This window comes from Camellia sinensis, chromosome 2 (genome assembly GCF_055761805.1).
Source record: "Camellia sinensis isolate YWXY chromosome 2, ASM5576180v1, whole genome shotgun sequence".
In the NCBI taxonomy this organism is placed as follows: Eukaryota; Viridiplantae; Streptophyta; class Magnoliopsida; order Ericales; family Theaceae; genus Camellia; species Camellia sinensis.
Window position 1 is genome coordinate 204,001,220 of NC_138962.1, and position 19,082 is coordinate 204,020,301.

Sequence of the window (19,082 nt, forward strand, 5' to 3'; positions counted from 1 at the left end):
TCCAAATAAAAAAACTAATCCAATACTTAATGAGTTAATAAATAGACAAAACCTAAACCATAAATATACAATAACAATTTTTTTTTTATTTTTATAAATTTAGAAAAATTCTAACATATACATTCTTGAAACAGATGTACCATATACTTTTAATCATGCCATTTTTTTTCTTTTAATTGTGATAAATTTTTGTTATTACAATTCATAAATTTTTTAATTATATCTCAAATTATATTTAATTATAATACTTTTTTAATTATAATTTAAAAAAATATAATATTATATCATCTTAGTGTTTCCCATAAATTTATCATTCAATGAATGATTAACAAGTGCATATTCATTTGGTTATCTTTGTCAACCAAAGCTTTTAAACTCATATATATTTCAATACAATCAGAGCGCCACACACACACACACACACGCGCGCGCACACACAGAGAGAGAGAGAGAGAGAGAGAGATGGAAAGGTATGATGATAAGGGTAGTGTTTGTGTAACAGGTGGAACAGGGTATGTAGCGTCATGGTTGATCAAGAAGCTACTTGAAAATGGTTACAGGGTTCGAACTACAATTAGATCTTCTAACCACCCAGGTAAATAATATGTCTCTTTGCCTCTCTCAAAACCCTACTCATCGTTTTGTATATATATATATATGACTGTAAATTTCATGGGTTTTCAATCAGATTCTGTTGAATTTCAGTGTTGCCTTTAAATTTATAGTTTGTTTGGATTGGGTGATTTGGAAAGAAAATAGAAAGCAATATTTTTGTTGTTTATATCACTTGTTTGAATATGTAAACCAGAGAAAAAGAGTTAAAATGAAAAAAAATTGGAGGAAAACGCAGAGTGTTTTGTTTTGAGTTTTATTTTTATTTTTTATAAATACTTTTGTGTCTTTAGGAAATTTGTTACTATTTTAATAAAATTTTACTATTTAAATTAGGGGTGGACAATGGTTTATCCGAACTGCTCAAACCGCCAAATCTGTCCAAGCCGCATATAAATGGGCGGTTTCGCAAACATAATGCGTGCGGATGCAGTTTGAAATATGACAAATTTGCGGGTTGCGGGTAGGTCGCGGATTAAACCCGCAACCCGCAAAAACCGCCCACACTTTAATTATTATTATTATTATTATTATTATTTATATACCAACTTTGTAACATTAACAAAAGCATCATTATGTTCTCTATGACACTAGGATCCTTATTTTTAAGTATTTCTCAACTTTCTTAATGTCGTAGAAATATCAAGTCCTAAACTTGGTTTCTTATATGATTTTCATTGGTGACTCATTCACTTTTTCCTAATAAAATTTTTCTTCTGGCGGTCGATGGAACTTCTAGTTTGATTATTGATTATTGAACTGACAATTTTAATTGAGTACAACCTTTAATGCATTGATATACATTTTTTTCATGGCAAAAATGCTAGTGTAGGTCTCTTTGTTTTGGGTACTTTTATTTAATACATTGATATTTAATTTTTATTTGTAAACTCATCAAAAAATTGTTGTCAAATGATCACAAATATATAAAATGAATATGATGCCTAAATTCGACGGGAAAAAAAACTCAAAAATTAATTTTTAAAGAAAAAAGTGTAAACCACAAACCACCCGCACATCCGCAAACCTATCCGCACAAACCGCAAACCGCACTGCGAGCGGTTGTGGGTTGACTTTTTTCCAAACCGCATAGATGTGGGCGGGTCAAAACCGAACCGCAAACCACACAAAACTGATCTGCGAACACTTCTAATTTAAATGTACCTAATCTAGAAGCATAAAAAATATTTGTAAATTAAAAAAAAAAAAGTTCATAAAATACAAAAATTACCAAAATAAAAATTACAAAAAATACAAAAATTCACTAAGAAATGGAGATATTTATTGCATCCACGAAATAGTGAGAATCTGTATCTTTTTCTAGAACATGATTAGGCAGCTTGGGTTGTGACATGCTTGAGATGTTCAGTTGTGGGCAACACTTTCATAGCACCAATTTGTAGTACCCATTTACTACTCGATCATAAAGCCGAATTCACAAGGCCTCCAGTTTTTAAAACTCCTTCGGATGTGTCTTCGTTATTTTCACTTCAAATTAGTGCAATGTCTTGAATTTTTGACATTTTTCATCTATGATTTTCTGACCAGACAGCAAGAAAGACCTTAGCTACCTCACAAACCTTCCATGTGCATCAGAAAAGCTTCAAATTTTCAAAGCAGATCTTGATCTGCCGGAAAGTTTTGATGAAGCTATCCAAGGCTGCATTGGAGTCTTCCATGTGGCTCACCCCGTTGATTACAAGGAGAAAGAGCCTGAAGAAGTCAAGATCCAAAGAGCAATCAATGGGACCCTTGGCATTTTAAAGGCATGCCTTCATTCGAAGACTGTGAAACGAGTTGTATACACTTCTAGCGCATCCACCATTATGTTTAACGACAAGGGTTTAGATGTTTTGGATGAGAATCATTGGAGTGATATAGATTATATTAGGTCCGTAAAGATTTATGGAGTTTCATACATGATCTCGAAGACATTAACTGAAAAGGCTGCTCTAGAGTTTGCTGAAAAACATGGATTGGATCTTGTCACTGTAATTCCTACTGTTGTCAATGGACCCTTCATCTGTCCTCGTGTGCCCAGTTCAGTAAACTTTTCAATGGCAATGATCTTCGGTACGTGTTGATTCTTGTACCCTCTGCTTGAATTTTGCTAGAACTATTTCAGATTATCAAAGTTATCTGATTCAAGTTGAAGCCTGAGTTGTTGCTTACCTTTGTGAATCAGCTTAGCTTGCTCAAAAATAAAATAATATTAGCCCTGCAGTTTTTGAAAACAATTAAGGAGGGCCATCGAATCTTATGGTGATATAGTCAATTGAAATCATATTGAATTTATTCTTCACAATTATTTATTTCATTCTATGCAGGGAAGAAAGAAAATTGTAAGTATCTTGGTAAAATACAAATGGTGCATGTAGACGATGTGGCCAGTGCACATATCTTCCTTTTTGAATATCCTCATGCAAAAGGGAGGTATTTGTGTTCGGCATTTGACATAACAGTCGATAAGATGTTTGAATTTTTATCGGCCAGATATCCAGAATATCCAATACCAACACTTGAGTGAGCTCTAATTTTGTTTACTTTTCTCATATTTTTTGTCTTGTTATTTTCATTTGTCAGAAAAAAAACATATCTCAGTCATCACCCCATTTATTTCTGCAGTTCCTTAAAAGAAATTGAAATTGAATGTTTTACACGTTCTGATTTCTCATCGAAGAAGCTATTGGATACTGGGTTCAAATATAAGTACAGACTTGAAGAAATGTACGATGAAACAATTCAATGCTGCAAAGAGAAGGGCTTTCTCTAGAGTTCTTAAAATATCCTTAAGGTTTATAATGTTGTAAACTATGAAATTTTTATTTTTATTTTTTTTGTCTTTGTTGTGTCAACTGCTTTGTATTTGGCATGTGTATAGCTAGTGAGCATTTGAGTATTCATACCAAAGCTTGGTTGCTGAGGCAATCCAGAGATGTAATTTGTTTTGTGTCATTATAATTTGTGATTTGTAATACTAGATGTGTGGGTGATTTTCTAACCACATTGCCAAACAGGTACCCAGCTAGAGAGCACCGATAGAATAGATTAAGCCCGAACGACCTGCAACAGAAAGAAGAGATTCCGGCGGTGGCTCGTCCACCCGGGGGCACTCCGACGATCAAGTCAGTACTCAATATCTCTCAAAAATAACCAATAGTGCTTAACTCACTAGATAGAATATCCAAAGCATAAAAGACATACCTTAGACCCATGGGGGTGCCTTTCTTTTATAGCCAACACAATCCTAGTCCCAATAGGAGTCTAGCTCTAATGGACTTAGGATTACTGCTAATCTTGGACTCCTAGTAGGATTAGAATAAACTCTTTAAGAGTCTTATCTTTACCCAAACTGAAGTCTTCTCTCATTCTAGGACTCTTGTCCCTTATCCGCTTATCTCGGATTCTGACATCTTCGCAGATAACCTCGGCCTAGCCAAGATCATCTCGGCATCATGATCATGACATGTGACACCTCGGCTGACACTTCGGTGTCACCTTGGCCACGTGTTGTCATTCAAAAATTATGTCTCCACAACTACCCCCTAGGTTCTATTATCTCGGCATCCTGAGGTGATGAAACCTATATCATTCCTTCCTTTAATCAGGACCCCGGTTTAATTTCAACTTGTAAACTTTTCTCAAGTTTCAACAATTGTTAAACATCATCTCGGTTTAACTTCAACTTGTAAACTTTTCTCAAGTTTCAACAAGTGTTAAACATCATCTCGGTTTAATTTCAACTTGTAAACTTTTTTAAAGTTTCAACAAGTGTTAAACATTATTTCGGTTTAACTTCAACTTGTAAACTTTTCTCAAGTTTCAACAAGTGTTAAACATAATCTCGGTTTAACTTCAATTTGTAAACTTTTCTCAAGTTTCAACAAGTGTTAAACATCATCTCGGTAAACTCTTCTCTTCTTAGACTTAATCATCTTAGGCCGAGATCTTGTCTTCTGGGATCTGGGATCCGAGATCTGGAATCCGGGATCGGCTTACTTGGGCTGAGCTCTTGTCTTCTCATATCCATTGTTATCTCGGCTTGACAGGTGAGGTCACCTCGGCATCTTGTCGCTTTCTTTGTAGGTAATCCCTCAGATCCTCCTTGGTTCGTCCAGGAGCTTAACTATCTCCGGATTTTAGCCTCTTTGGTGCACTACTTCCTGTGTCATTGCGAGTCCTTTTGGACCTCCCTCCATTGGTCCCGTCGAAACAGAGGTCTTTCCCCTGAAAATGCCGATGTTCTTTGGAGTCAGCTTCCTTGGTGCGATGTGTCCTCTGTGAATCTCCCCTTCTTGATTCTCCTCGTCCGACCTCCCTTGAAGGCCGGTGAGAATGTTCCTTGGTCCTATCGTGCTGAGGAGTCGTAGGAGTTGTCTTCTACCCCCTGCCTGGGCATCTTTCTCGGCTGCTGGAATCGGCGTATCTTAGGACGGGAATGGTGGCTGCATGACGTTGTTCTGTATCATGAAATTGACAACCGTTTGCAGGTCCGCCAATTTGTTCACCATTCCTTTCATCTCGTCGTCCCTTCGTAAGCATCTTTCTTTCCATACCTGGAGGTTGTCCTCGTTATAATACTCGCTTTGGTCTGATTTCTTCGGCACGTCGCCCTCTTAGCTGGCGTCCTCTTCTCCGTGATTCTTACCACGAGTTTCTTCATTGTAGTTGTCTTCTTCGACGCCAAGGTCAATATGTTTCCCACTCTCAGTAGGGGTGTCGTCCCCAACCTTCTTTTTCGGTCTGTCGTTGGCCATCTATTCTCCTTTCGTTCCCACAAACGGTGCCAAATTGTGTGGGTGATTTTTTGACCACACTGCCAAACAGGTACCCAGCGGGAGAGCACCGGCAGAATAGATTAAGCATAAAAGACATACCTTAGACCCATGGGGGTGCCTTTCTTTTATAGCCAACACAATCCTAGTCCCAATAGGGGCCTAGCTTTAATGGACTTAGGATTCCTGCTAATCTTGGACTCCCAGTAGGATTAGGATAAACTCTCTAAGAGTCTCATCTTTGCCCAAACTGAAGTCTTCTCTCATTCTAGGACTCTTGTCCCTTATCCGCTTATCTCGGATTCCGACATCTTCGCAGATAACCTCTTCCTAGCCGAGATCATCTCGGCATCATGATCATGGCATGTGACACCTCGGCTGACACTTCGGTGTCACCTCGGCTACGTGTTGTCATTCAAAAATTATGTCCTCACACTAGAGTTATAAGAAATTGACAAAAAAAATATATTTTGGGTAATTGGTAGGAGATGTGATATAAATAATATCATGAAAATAATAAAAATCTAACATATAGGCATAAACATATAACAAATCTAAAAAACATCCCAAATAATATAAGGAGGAATTATAGCTAGGGTCACATTGGATCCATCTACGCAGAGTAGGCAGTTCACAATGGATTTTTCTCCCCAGTGGACTGGCTGCCTGAGCAGAGAGTTTCCACAGACGGACTGAGCAGAGAGTTCCCACAGACGGTACCAAATGAAACAGCTAACCCTGCCTGAGCAGGGAGTTTCCACAGATGGAGCCAAGGGAGTTCCCACAGACGGCCTGAGCAGAGAGTTCCCACATACGGAGCCAAATGAAACAGCTAACCCTGCCTAAGCAGGGAGTTCCCACAGACGAAGCCAAAGGAGTTCCTACAGACGGCATGAGCAAAGAGTTCCCATAGACGGAGCCAAATGAAACAGGTAACCCTGCCTGAGCAAGGAGTTCCCACAGATGGAGCAAAGGGAGTTCCCACAGACGGCTTGAGACAGACGGAGCCAAATGAAATAGCTATCCCTGCTCACAGACGGCCAGAGACAGACGGAGCCAACTGAAACAACTATCGCTGTCTAAGCAGGGAGTTCTCACTGACAGAGCCAAATAAAACAACTCACCCTCCCTGACTAGCATGATATTGTCGGCTTTAGAGTTAGGCAAAAACCAACAACTAACCTCTCACGACTTTAAAAGGTCTCATACTAGTCTAAGTAAGTTAGTTAGTCCATTTATATAGTGGAGTTGTGATATCTTACAGAGCGATGTGGGATAGTGCATCCACAATTTGTAATAATTAAAACAGATCATAACATTAGAAAACAATGAAACCCGGGGTATCTAGATTTACGGTTCATTTCAATTTTCAAGACAAAACACTTAAACTACTACTAAGCTATCCATACAGATTTGGGTAGAGTTGTTATTTCAAAAGTATTAGATAAATGAGAAAATTAAAATTAACAAAGTGCAAATGATATAAACCTGGTGAAAATAACACAATTCCCATTTACATTCACTTACAATTCATCAATTTATTATTATTTTTCTTATTTTCCATTTATATGATGTGTTTGGGTGACAGAGAAATTTTTGGATGAGATGTAGATTCACCAAAGAAAGGGTCGCACAGACAATAATTGTCCACATAAACACTAGTCTTTGCAAAGAATAAAATAAGGCATAAAAGATACAAAACAAAGTACTAGTGCAAAGAAAAGTAATATATATATATATATATATATATATATATATATATATATTTGTGTGTTTGTGTGTTCATATTCAAATACACATCAATTGAGAGAGAGAGAGAGAGAGAGAGAGAGAGAGAGAGAGAGAGATAGATAGATAGATAGATGGAAGGGGATGATAAGGATATTGTTTGTGTAACTGGTGGAACAGGCTTTGTTGCACCATGGCTGATCATGAAACTACTTGAACATGATTACACAGTGCGAACTACAATTAGATCTTCTAACCCAGGTAATTAATAAGCCTTCCTCTTTACCCTTCTCAAAACCATAGTGATCACTTGCTTGTATATATATGACTATAAATCTCATCTCATGGGTTTTCAATTAGATCATCTTGAATTTTGAGGTCGACCTTTATGAACTCAAGACCCCAAGTCACTGTAAGGACTCTGATTCTTGCTTGTTAGGATTAGGATATCAAAGTACAAGTAATACTGCAAAAATAATATTCTAGTTTGGGCCTTAGGATCTTAAAAAAAAAAAATGGTCAGAACAGAGTAATTTAATCGTCCTTTTTTTAAGAAGTGTTGGGGTTTTTTGTTATATAGATGTAAAGAATGTACACATACATACATATATATGAAAATGCTAAACATAACAAGTGCTTACGGATGTGTCTTTACTATTTCAGACCAATTGGCATATCAAGTGCTAAGTCATGAGATTTTGACATTTTTCATCTATGGTTTTTTGACTAGACAGCAAGAAAGACCTTAGCTACCTCACAAACCTGCCCAGTGCATCTAAAAAACTTCAAATTTTCAATGTAGATCTTACCTTGCCAAAAAGTTTTGATGAAGCAATCCAAGGATGCATTGGAGTCTTCCATGTTGCTCACCCCATTGATTTTGAGGACAAAGAACCTGAAGAAGTCAAGACCCAAAGAGCTATCAACGCAACCCTTGGCACTTTAAAGGCATGCCTTAAATCAAACACAGTGAAATGAGTTGTATACACTTCTAGCACATCCACCATTATTCTCAATGGCAAGGGCTTAGATGTTTTGGATGAGAGACATTGGAATGATATATATTTTGTTAGATCCTCGAATCGTTATGGAGCTTTATACATGATCTCGAAGACATTAACTGAGAAGGCTGCTCTAGAGTTTGCTGAAAAACATGGATTGGATCTTGTCACTGTAATTCCTACTGTTATCGGTGGACCCTTCATCTGTCCACGTGTGCCCAGTTCAGTAAACGTTTCAATGGCTAAGATTCTCGGTACGCGTTGCTTTTCAAGACCTACCTGTGAAATAATGGTTTCAGTATATTTCATTCTCCAGCAGGGAGACCATATATAGATACAAGCTATATCCTGCAAATAAGGAAACAAATCTATTCTAAAGGAAACTGAATAAATCAGTCATATTCTAAAGGAATCTGAATATATCTAGAATCAATTAATTTAAATCTTATATATAGCTCATGACAACACTCCCTCTCAAGTTGGAGCGTAGATATCTATTATGCCCAACTTGTTGATTATACCATGAAACACCTTTCTTGAAACTGCTTTTGTGAGTACATCAGCTAACTGACTTTCAGACCAGACAAATGGAAATTGTATAATCTTTTGATCAAGGTTCTCTTTGATGAAATGACGGTCAACTTCAACATGTTTGGTGCGGTCATGTTGTATAGGATTATGTGCAATTTCTATGGTAGCTTTATTACCGCAATGAAGATTTATAGGGCTTGTATATTCAATCCCCAAATCTTTTAGTACACTTCTAATCATAAAAATTCACATACACCCTGAGCCATACCTCGGAATTCAGCTTCGGAACTTGATCTTGCCACGACCTTCTGTTTCTTGCTTCTCCACGTGACAAGATTACCTTCAACAAAAGTAAAATAACCAAACGTGGACCTTCTGTTGGTTTGATCACCCGCCCAGTCAGAATCTGTGTATCCTTCAATATTAGAAACACCATTGTTTGAAAACAACACCTCTTTGCCTAGAGCATTCTTCAAGTACTTTAAGATTCGATATACCGCATTCACATGCTCTTCACCTGATGTATGCATGAACTGACTTACAATGCTCACTGCATAAGTTATATCTGGCCTTGTGTGTGACAAATAGATTAATCTCCCTACTAACCGTTGATATCGACTTTTGTCTGTTAGAACTTGATTGTGAAAAACTTCAAGCTTATGATTCAATTCTATGGGCGTGTCTACTGGTTTGCAAGCAAGCATTCCAGTTTCGGTTAAAAGATCTAACACATACTTCCGTTGTGAAAGGAAAATCCCACAGTTTGATCTTGCCACCTCAATCCCCAAGAAATATTTAAGTTGCCCGAGGTTCTTCATTTCAAAATTAGCAGCCAAATATTTCTATAACGCTTTCATTTCGCATAGGTCGTCTCCTATCAAGACCATATCATCGACATACACAATTAAAGCCGTTACCTTCCCTTCCTTGTGTTTTATAAACAAGGTATGGTCAGAATTACTCTGCTTATAACCGAATGCCTTCATTGTAAAAGAGAACCTCCCAAACCATGCTCTAGGTGACTGTTTCAGACCGTACAATGACTTTTTCAGTTTACACACTTCACCTCTATATGAAGAACTGCTTTTAGCTCCAGGTGGCAATTCCATGTAGACCTCTTCCTCTAAATCTCAATTGAGGAACCCATTTTTAACATCAAAGTGCTGCAGAGGCCAATCCCTATTAGCTACTATAGATATGAGAATACAAATTGTATTGAGCTTGGCTACCGGTGCAAACATCTCTTGATAATCCAGCCCGTACCTTTGCGTATACCCTTTGCAACTAACCTTGCTTTATATCTATCAATACTGCCATCTGCTTTGAGTTTCACTGTGAACATCCATCTGCAACCAATGGTCTTCTTTCATTCGAGTAATGGAACAAATTCCCAAGTGGCATTCTTTTGTAATGCTTCCATCTCTTCGTTCATTGCCTTTTTCCATTTCGGATCTGTCAATGCATCTTGCACATTACTAGGAATAGATATAGTTGATAATTGATTAACAGTAAATGCACATGATTCAGATAACTAGCGGGACGACACATGGTTGCTAATTGGGTATTTACTCTTGGCTTTAGGATCAGGTTCATATTGTTTCTTCAAGACTCCCTTATTTGATCTTTGTGGATATGTAGGCATTGGCAATTCTGGATATATATATGTGTTACATTAGATTCATCTGATATGGGATTTGGGATTACCTGAGGAATAACATTTTGGGTTGATTCTTCAGTTAATGGTGTAAACACGGGCAACTCTGGAGATATTGGTGATTCGGGCATGTGAGGAGTACCTGATGTAGAGTTTGGGAGAACTAACACCTCACGTTCAGTTTTAAAAAAATTCTCACAGCTTTGGTGATCATAATTCTGTTGAACACTTTGTTGATCACAATTCTGTTGAACTTTTCCCACTGTTCTCAAGCCGTTCATGCACTTCTTCTAAGTCCATAAATACATGTCCTCTGCCACCTCCTTGTAACAACTCCTCTTTACTAGAACTCTCCCTCGGAAGAGAAGGACCAGAGACCCACGCAGAGTAATAAGGTTCGGATTCATGAAAAGAAGCATTCAAAGTGACATGGACTTTTTGGGTATGAGGGTCACAACATCTATATCCTTTCTGAAACTCAAAATAGCCAACAAAAACACACCGTCATGCACAAGGATCAAGTTTAGTTCGCAAACTTTTGGGAATGTGAATATAGACAGTACAACCAAAGACTCGAGGTTCAGGGTTTGAGAGGTGAGGAATAGAAAGTAAGGATTGCAGTTTGTTTTGAGGGGTTTGAAAATCGATCACGTGAAAAGGTGTACGATTAATGAGGTAAGCCACAGATTTCCCTGCCTCACCCTAGTAAAACCGAGGCATGTTCATGCCAAAAAGAGATGCATAAACCACTTCCAACAGTTGTCTATTCTTCCTTTCTGCCAAACCATTTTGTTGCGGAGTATAGGTGTTAGAAGTTTGATGGCGAATTTCAAGGTGGCTCAGAAAAGTGCCGAATGATGCATCTATAAACTCAGTACCGTTGTCAGATTGTAGAACACGAATCGTTTTTTGATACTGAGCTCCCACCATGGTATGAAATGCCTTAAAAGTCATTCTAGTGCATTCATCAATAAACGTAACAAAGTAACGAGCTTTAGACAAAGAAGGGATCCTTGCGAGACCCCAAACATCATAATGAATGACTGCAAAAGGTTTGAAACTTTTATTTAAACTCGGTAAATAAGGGATACAATGGCTCTTAGCCAATTCACAAATGTCACAACAGAAATCCAAAGTATTCAGAACTGAAATAAGATGTGGTCGCAATTTTCGAAGATAACCAAAAAAAAGATTGCCGAGTCTCCGATGCCATAACCAGATAAGGGCTCTAGCTTTGTCTTCACTGCTAGTGTGATTGGCCTGACTTATTTTTGGTCCTCCATTTTCTAATTCCAAGTAGTAGAGTTTGCCCCGTCTAACACCATAACCAAGAATCTTCCACGTTAGAATGTCCTGAAAAACACAAAATAAGAGCCAAAAAGTGACAATGCAAGCAAGAATAGAGGTAATTTGGCTAACAGATAGAAAATTATATTCAAGGGATGGAACAACAAGGACAATATCTAATGTGAGAGTTTGAGATAGAATGACAGAGCCCTCTCTAGTAATGGGAGATGTACTACCATTAGCCGTGGAGATAACAGATTGAGGAGAAGGGAAAATAAATTGTAACTGACCGGAGTCCCGAGTCGTATGATCGGATACACTTGTATCAATAATCCAAGTATTGTTCTTAGAAATTGCAAAGAACACAGAGGCCTTACCATTAATACCTGAGTGGGCAACATTTGCTGTAGGTGGCGATGGATCTGCCTCCGTAGATGTCACCATTGCCTTCTTGCCGAGCTTCTTGCGAGGTTTCTTGGTGAAATCCCACAACTCCGGATAGCCAATAAGTTCATAGCATCGTTGTTTCGAATGACCGGTTTCACCACAATGAGTACACATCAGGCCACCAGACTTGCCAGTAGATTGATTGCTTCGATTTCTCGACGAGCCAAACAATGGTCTTAGGCGGGTATGGTTGGTCAACAGTGCTGAGTTCTCAGAGATTTGACGAGAGTCGCTCATGGTCTATCTCTGTTGGTATTCTCTCCGAACATATGTATATGTGCTCTCTAAATCAAGTTTCGAGTCTTTTCGTAACGTTTCGCCATGAACCTGATCAAATTCGGAAACAAGTCCACTCAAAAAAATATGCACCCGAAGCCTAGCCATTGCGGAATGCAACTGGACCACCCCTTCAACTGTTCCTTCCTTAGAGGTAGTCATGTGATCAATTTCCTAGAAAATAACAACGTGTTCATTGTAGTATATTGACAAGGGTCGACCATTTTGCGTGGTGGAGAAGGATCTTTGGTTCAATTCAAAAATACAAGTTTTGTCTGATCCATCATAGAAGGTTTTCGATACAGCCTCCCATATCGCCTGAGCAGTGGGAAGATGAATAAATTGTTGCATCAGCGACGGGCTCATTGAGTCAACAAGCCAACTTTTCACTTTGTGATTTTCGGTAATCTATGTTGCCAAATTGGGATCGCCGGGTGCAGGCTTTCTTACTTCGCTAACGAGATATCCAGCCTTGTTACGAGCACCAATATGCATCTCCATGAGTTAAGACCATAAGGAATAATTTGTCTCATCAAGTGTGATGCCGATAGGAAACGCAGAATTGTCTTGGTGGACAATGATCTGCGGTGTTGGGGCTGGTTCGATCGTTGGAGTTGATACGCCTAGAGTGACAGCCATTTGGACTCACAATAGATTGATGGTGGTGATATTCAGAATACACTCTGTGGAAGAAAATTAGCAGATGGTTGAGTATAGAGTGCTGTAGAATCGAAGACCCTCTAATACCATGTGAAATAATGGTTTCAGTATATTTCATTCTCCAGCAGGGAGACCATATATAGATACAAGCTATATCCTGCAAATAAGGAAACAAATCTATTCTAAAGGAAACTGAATAAATCAGTCCTATTCTAAAGGAATCTGAATATATCTAGAATCAATTAATTTAAATCTTATATACTGCTCATGCCAACACTACCTTTGCTTGAATTTTGCTAGAACTATTGCAGTTTATCAAAGTTATCCGATTCAAGTATTATGAAACAATTTTGCTACTAACACAGGATAGAACATGGAATACATATATATATATATATATATATATATATATATATGTATATTTCAGCTTTGTATTTTTTTAAGACAATTAAGGAGGGAGGGCTATCAAATATAAGGGTGATATATTTAGTTGAAGTTAGATATTGATTTTATTTTACACATTTATGTATTTATTTTTTATCCTATGCAGACAAGGAAGATAAATACAAGTATCTTGCTAGAATACAAATGGTGCACATAGACGACGTGACGAATGCACGCATCTTTCTTCTTGAACATCCTAATGCAGACGAGAGGTATTTGTGTTCGGCAATTGATATAACAATTGATAAAATGTGTGAAACTCTATCATCCAAATACCCAGAATATCCAATAGCAACATCGGAGTGAGTTCTAATTTCGTTTACTTTTCTTGATTTTTTTTCTTGTTATTTTCTTTTGTCAGAAAAAAAACAATATCTCAATCATCAACCCAAATTACTTCTGTAGTGCCTTGAAAGAAATCGAATGTTTCACACCTTCTCACCTCTCGTCAAAGAAGTTGTTGGATACTGGGTTCAAGTTTAAGTACGACCTTGAAGAAGTGTACGATGAAACGATTCGATGTTGCGAAGAGAAGGGTTTTCTCTAGAGTTCTTAAATTATCTGTGAGGTTTATAATTCTGTTTGTGTTGTGTAACTGTTATGTAGTTGGAGAACTCTATTTGGATTAAGCATGTGTATATACGGCAAATGAGTATTTGAATATTCATCATAAACTTGGTTGCTGAGGCAGGCAATCCAAAGATGTAATTTGGTTTTTGTCATTATAATTTGGTTGCTAAGGCAATCCAAATTTCAGCTAGTTTTTCCTGCATGTACGCTTTAAAACATTGGCAAGTATTCTAAAATCGTTCATTTTAACTTTTAATTTGAACGGAAAGACCAAACAAAGACTACATATAAAGTATAGGGACAACGTTCAATTTGAAATAATAAGGAGTGAAATAAAGGAGTAAAGTAAAACTTGAGTCAAACTATAGGGGTTTGAAAGTGTAATTAACCATTTGTTGTTTGCAAGAAATTGGCAAATATTATTGCAGAGTATGTGTACTTTTGAAAATGCAGCTTTTAAGTCGTGAGAGAGTATTTCGCAACCTTCACTGAAATTGTTGTAATTAGCCTATTCTTTTTATTTATTTATTATTATTATATATCTATATAATAAGGCAAGAGGGATTTTGAAAATGTCTTCAAATGTATGTGAGATACATTTTGATCCAATAGCTGAGATCAATTATAATATCTATCCAATGGCTGAGATCAATTCTACACATTTCTGTTTCTCCACATTTCTGTTTCCCGCCCAACATGGTTGTTTCTCCACTCTTCTAACCTTTGTATCTAACCTCTGTCTTCCCGTCACAAATGATTTGCCTCCCTATCTACCCTCTGTCTACCCACCTTCCCTCTCTATTTCTCTGCCTACCCTCTCTATCTCTCTATTCCTCTCCGTTCTTCTTCTTGATTTTTTTTTTAAATCTCAGCTTTTGCCTTCATCACAGTCTTCATCAGAGCCTTCATCAGAGCTTACACCGTTCCACTCTCACCGTTGTTCACTCCGGCTCTATAGCGATCCCGGTATTTCCTGTTGTCGTTTAACTGTAATCCGGACTCGGTTCTGTAAATTCGTTGTTGTCTTATCCTCATTTCTATCCCCTTCTCTTTTAATTAGAGTTTTGGGTTGTGTTGGGCAAGTTGGGAATAAGTTGGTCGTGTTTTAAAACTTAGAAATTTTGCCCAGGTTTTGGTCTCTCCGCTCGAGCGGCGATTTGACGCTCGAGCGGGATTTTGTTGCTGCCTTTCCGCTCGAGCGGCAGTTTGGACGCTCGAGCGTGAATTTCCTTCTCTCAGCATTTTGGACATCTGCAGAAAATTCTGGGAGAGTGCATCCGGCGCTCGAGCGGATCTTGGGACGCTCGAGCGTGAACCTGTGTCTGACGCGCGAGCGGGGTGTTTTACGCTCGAGCGGACCTGTTTTTATATCAGTCCGTGAAATCACTTTTTTGATCACTTTTTGATTTCCTTTCTCTCTTTTACTTTTTCAAAACCTCCATTGGAGAGCACCTCACTCTAAAACCCTAACTTCTCTCTTAGGATTGATCTAGTAGGAGTTGTTTTCTCACCTTGGGCCTTTACAAAAGTTGTGTTGATCGTAGAGGACTATCTTTTAATCTGAAAATTTCGGGATTTGGAGCATTTCCGTTTCTTCATCTCCTTCGTTGAGCCCCATCATTCGAGGTAGGGATATCCTACTCCTCTTTATGAGCTTTGTCTTTGAATTTTAGCATTTTAATATGTCGGGGGTTGTTGGGTAATTTTGAAAAAGATTTGGGCCTTTGTGCAATTTTACAAAAGTTGGGGATTAAACATATAAACCTATATGCATGTTAGGCATAGAGAAATGAGATTAATGTTGGGGCATAGATGGAAATAGAACCTTAGGGTTGTTTTGTGAATTATGGTAATTTGCCCTAATTGGTTTAATTAATTAACACATATAATTAATTGAAGAAAACGAGGAATTGAATTGAGAATGTTGAAATTGGGAATGTATGGGACTAAAGAGTGTAGTCGAGTCTTTTATTGCTCATCTAGTTGAAATGTTGATATATTATCCATTTGTGCATTATTTCCTGCTTAGAAATAATTGCTTTGGGCTACCGGTGGAGGGTAGTGTTGATTGTTGTAGACAATGCATGATGATTAGGCAAACTAAAACTAATCAATTGGATGTGTCATAGAGTATGACGGTTGATAGAATACGTTAACTTTATGTGTTGGTTGAGTGTGCATATGGCCTATGTGTTTATATGCATTATGTGTAGACAGTTGATAGAATACATTAACTTTATGTATTGATTGATTGCATATGTGATTCTGTGTTTATATGCATTACTTGTGTATGGGAGGAGATGGGGGATGTACTCCATGGTTTAGGGGAAGATGGGGGATGTACCTCTAAACCGGTTAATGGTTAAGGGAAGATGGGGGATGGACCCAGGGATGCAGCTCATATGCTCTCTCATTGAAGTGTTGATACAGCTCATATGCTTATCTGTGGTAGTATTGATATAGCTCATATGCTTATCTGTGGTAGTATTGATACAGCTCATATGCTTATCTGTGGTGGTATTGATATAGCTCATATGCTTATCTGTTGTAGTATTGAGATAGCTCATATGCTCTCCCATTGAAGTGTTGATACAGCTCATATGCTTATCTGTGGTAGTATTGATATAGCTCATATGCTTATCTGTGGTAGTATTGATACAGCTCATATGCCTATCTGTGGTAGTATTGATATAGCTCATATGCTTATCTGTTGTAGTATTGAGATAGCTCATATGCTTATCTGTTGAAGTATCAATATAGCTCATATGTTTATCCATTGAAAGTTTGTTTGATTTGATATAGCACCTATATGTTTATCATCATCGTTTGCGAAGTATGGAAGTAGTTTATGTGTTTTTGATACAGCACCAAAATGTGTATCCACTTGGAATTTCGAAGGTGTTCTAGTGATGAACTATAATCTCATCAAATGTTTTGGCCAGAGTATTGAGCCTTGTTTTCAAACTCAAAGTTGAATAAGAAATGGAAAGTGAATTGTAACATAGACTTGACTGTCATGAAATTGTAATAAGATGTAAATGGAAGTTTAAGTATTGACCATCTATCTGTTGCTAATCTTTTTGGCGTTGTTCATAGTCGGTTTAGTATATTTCTACTGGGCTGTGGCTCACCCTATATGGGAACATCATTTTCAGGTACAGGTAGCATGCCACCTCCGAGGACATAGCTTGGGAGGCTAGAGGCAGACATACTTTTGTTGCCTTATTTTCTTTGATTGTATTACATATAGATTCAAGCCAAGGACTTAATGTGTAATTAAGTTAGCATTCTCTTTTGTAACCGAGGGTCAACTTGGAAAGCTGTAAGCCCGTAGGGCATTTGCTTTTGTTATAAACATGTAATACTTTTGTAATGAAATACTCTGATGAATAGATGAATGTGGATCTTTTTTTGTATCAATGCATGTCTCTATATAGATGGGTTTAATGTTATATTTTTGAGGGCGTTACAGGCTCGACATCACTTCGGCTGCTGGGTTAGTTCATCACTTTGGCACTGGGTTAGTTTATCGGAAACTGTTTCACTTTGGCACTGGGTTAGTTTATCCGAAACTGTTTCACTTTGGCACTGGGTTAGTTTATTGGCTGCTGGGTTAGTTCATCACTCCGGCTGGGTTAGTTTATTGGCAACTATTTCCTGTTTTTTTAAAGAAAGTGTTAATAACTCATGTTAATAACTCCTGTTTATTTTGTGTTAATCACTTTGGCTACTGTTTTTTTCCTATTTTTTAGTTTGTTATCTATTGAAGGGCAGAGTTTATTTAAGGCATCAAAGTGTTAATAACTCATCAAATTCTGTAGTCATCAAAGTGTTGTTCTTATCTATATAATAAGTCACAAAGTTTTTTGAAAATGTCTAAAATGTATGTGAGATTTAAATCAATGGGTGTTCCCGCCCAATACAGTTCCTAAGTGTATATGGATGGTTTAGATCAATGGGTGTTCCCGCCCAACACAGTTCATTTGATTTGTCTGTGTTTATATCAGTATCTACTCTCTGTCTTCCCCATACCCTGTGTCTGCCATCTGTCTTTCTTGCTCTGTTTTTGTGTTTTTGAGTTATACGGGTGATATGGTTTGAGTTATACGGTTTGGATTTGGATTACCCGTGTGTGCAGATTTTATTGTGTGCAGATTTTATTATGTGCAGATTTTATTATGGTGTGTGCAGATTTTAGTGTGTGCAGATTTTATTTTTGAGTTATTATGGTGTGTGCAGATTTTATTTGAGTTATACGGTTTGCAGATTTTTGCAGATTTTATGGTGTTTGCAGATTTTATGGTGTCTGCAAATCAAAAGAAATTCTGCGAATCAACAGATTTCTTTTCTTTTACACAATTAAGAATTTCTTTCCAGCAGTTAACTTGAATATTATTTCTTTCCAGCAGTTAACTTGAATATTATAGAATTTCTTTCCAGCAGAATTTCTTTTATTTTCTTTTCTTTTCTTTTACTTGAATTCAAACATAAAATATTATTAACTTCTTCTTGAATTTTTTAACTTTTGCACAGACCAATCTATAGATATATGGAAAAGTATTATTAACTTCTTCTTGAATTTTTTTTTCCCTCTCTCAGCTTTTGCCTTCATTAGAGCTCCTGTGGATCACTCCGACCACTCTTACCGTTGTTCACTCCGGCTGCGACATCACTTCGGCTGCTCGACATCCTGCTCGGTTAGTTTAGAAAATATTCAACAGACCACTATACTTCTATAATTAGTTCTCTATACTGGTATAAGACAGTATATAATCCTTGAAGCTAAGCTTCTATATAATCCTTGAAGCATATTGATATTAACTACCCCTGTTTGGCTCCCATTTTTTTCTTCGATTTTTAATTTTAGTAAATTTTATATGCAAACATATATATAGGTTGCTAATATAACAGGTATGGATCCAAATTCATTAAATCTACATTTCAAGCTCCTACTTTATCATCCCAAATAGATAGATAAAAGATGTATATTCTACATTTATATTTGGAGGGATTGTAAGCACTTTGTACAAACTTCATTTCCTTCCACCATCAATCTACTTAGTGACAAGTAACAAAGGGTGTAATAGAGATTTGATT

General features: G+C 37.4%; 1 protein-coding gene and 1 pseudogene across 1 annotated transcript; both read left to right on the plus strand.

The window, feature by feature from the left end:
• Window positions 1-340: 340 nt before the first annotated feature.
• On the plus strand, window positions 341-3,589 carry LOC114299563 (vestitone reductase-like). Its single transcript, XM_082916616.1, has 4 exons — window positions 341-595; window positions 2,161-2,685; window positions 2,940-3,135; window positions 3,238-3,589. Exons 1-4 carry the CDS (start codon window positions 463-465, stop codon window positions 3,383-3,385), a joined length of 1,002 nt encoding a protein of 333 aa, XP_082772742.1. The 5' UTR covers window positions 341-462; the 3' UTR covers window positions 3,386-3,589.
• Window positions 3,590-7,249: 3,660 nt separating this feature from the next.
• On the plus strand, window positions 7,250-13,962 carry LOC145819796 (vestitone reductase-like; annotated as a pseudogene).
• Window positions 13,963-19,082: the final 5,120 nt, after the last annotated feature.

Excerpts from the sequence above, each read along its gene's own strand:
- LOC114299563 (XM_082916616.1), top strand. The coding sequence starts at position 463 with ATGGAAAGGTATGATGATAAGGGTAGTGTTTGTGTAACAGGTGGAACA. Across the intron at positions 596-2,160 it reads TAGATCTTCTAACCACCCAG|ACAGCAAGAAAGACCTTAGC; the intron begins GTAAATAATATG and ends TTTTCTGACCAG. Across the intron at positions 2,686-2,939 it reads TTCAATGGCAATGATCTTCG|GGAAGAAAGAAAATTGTAAG; the intron begins GTACGTGTTGAT and ends CATTCTATGCAG.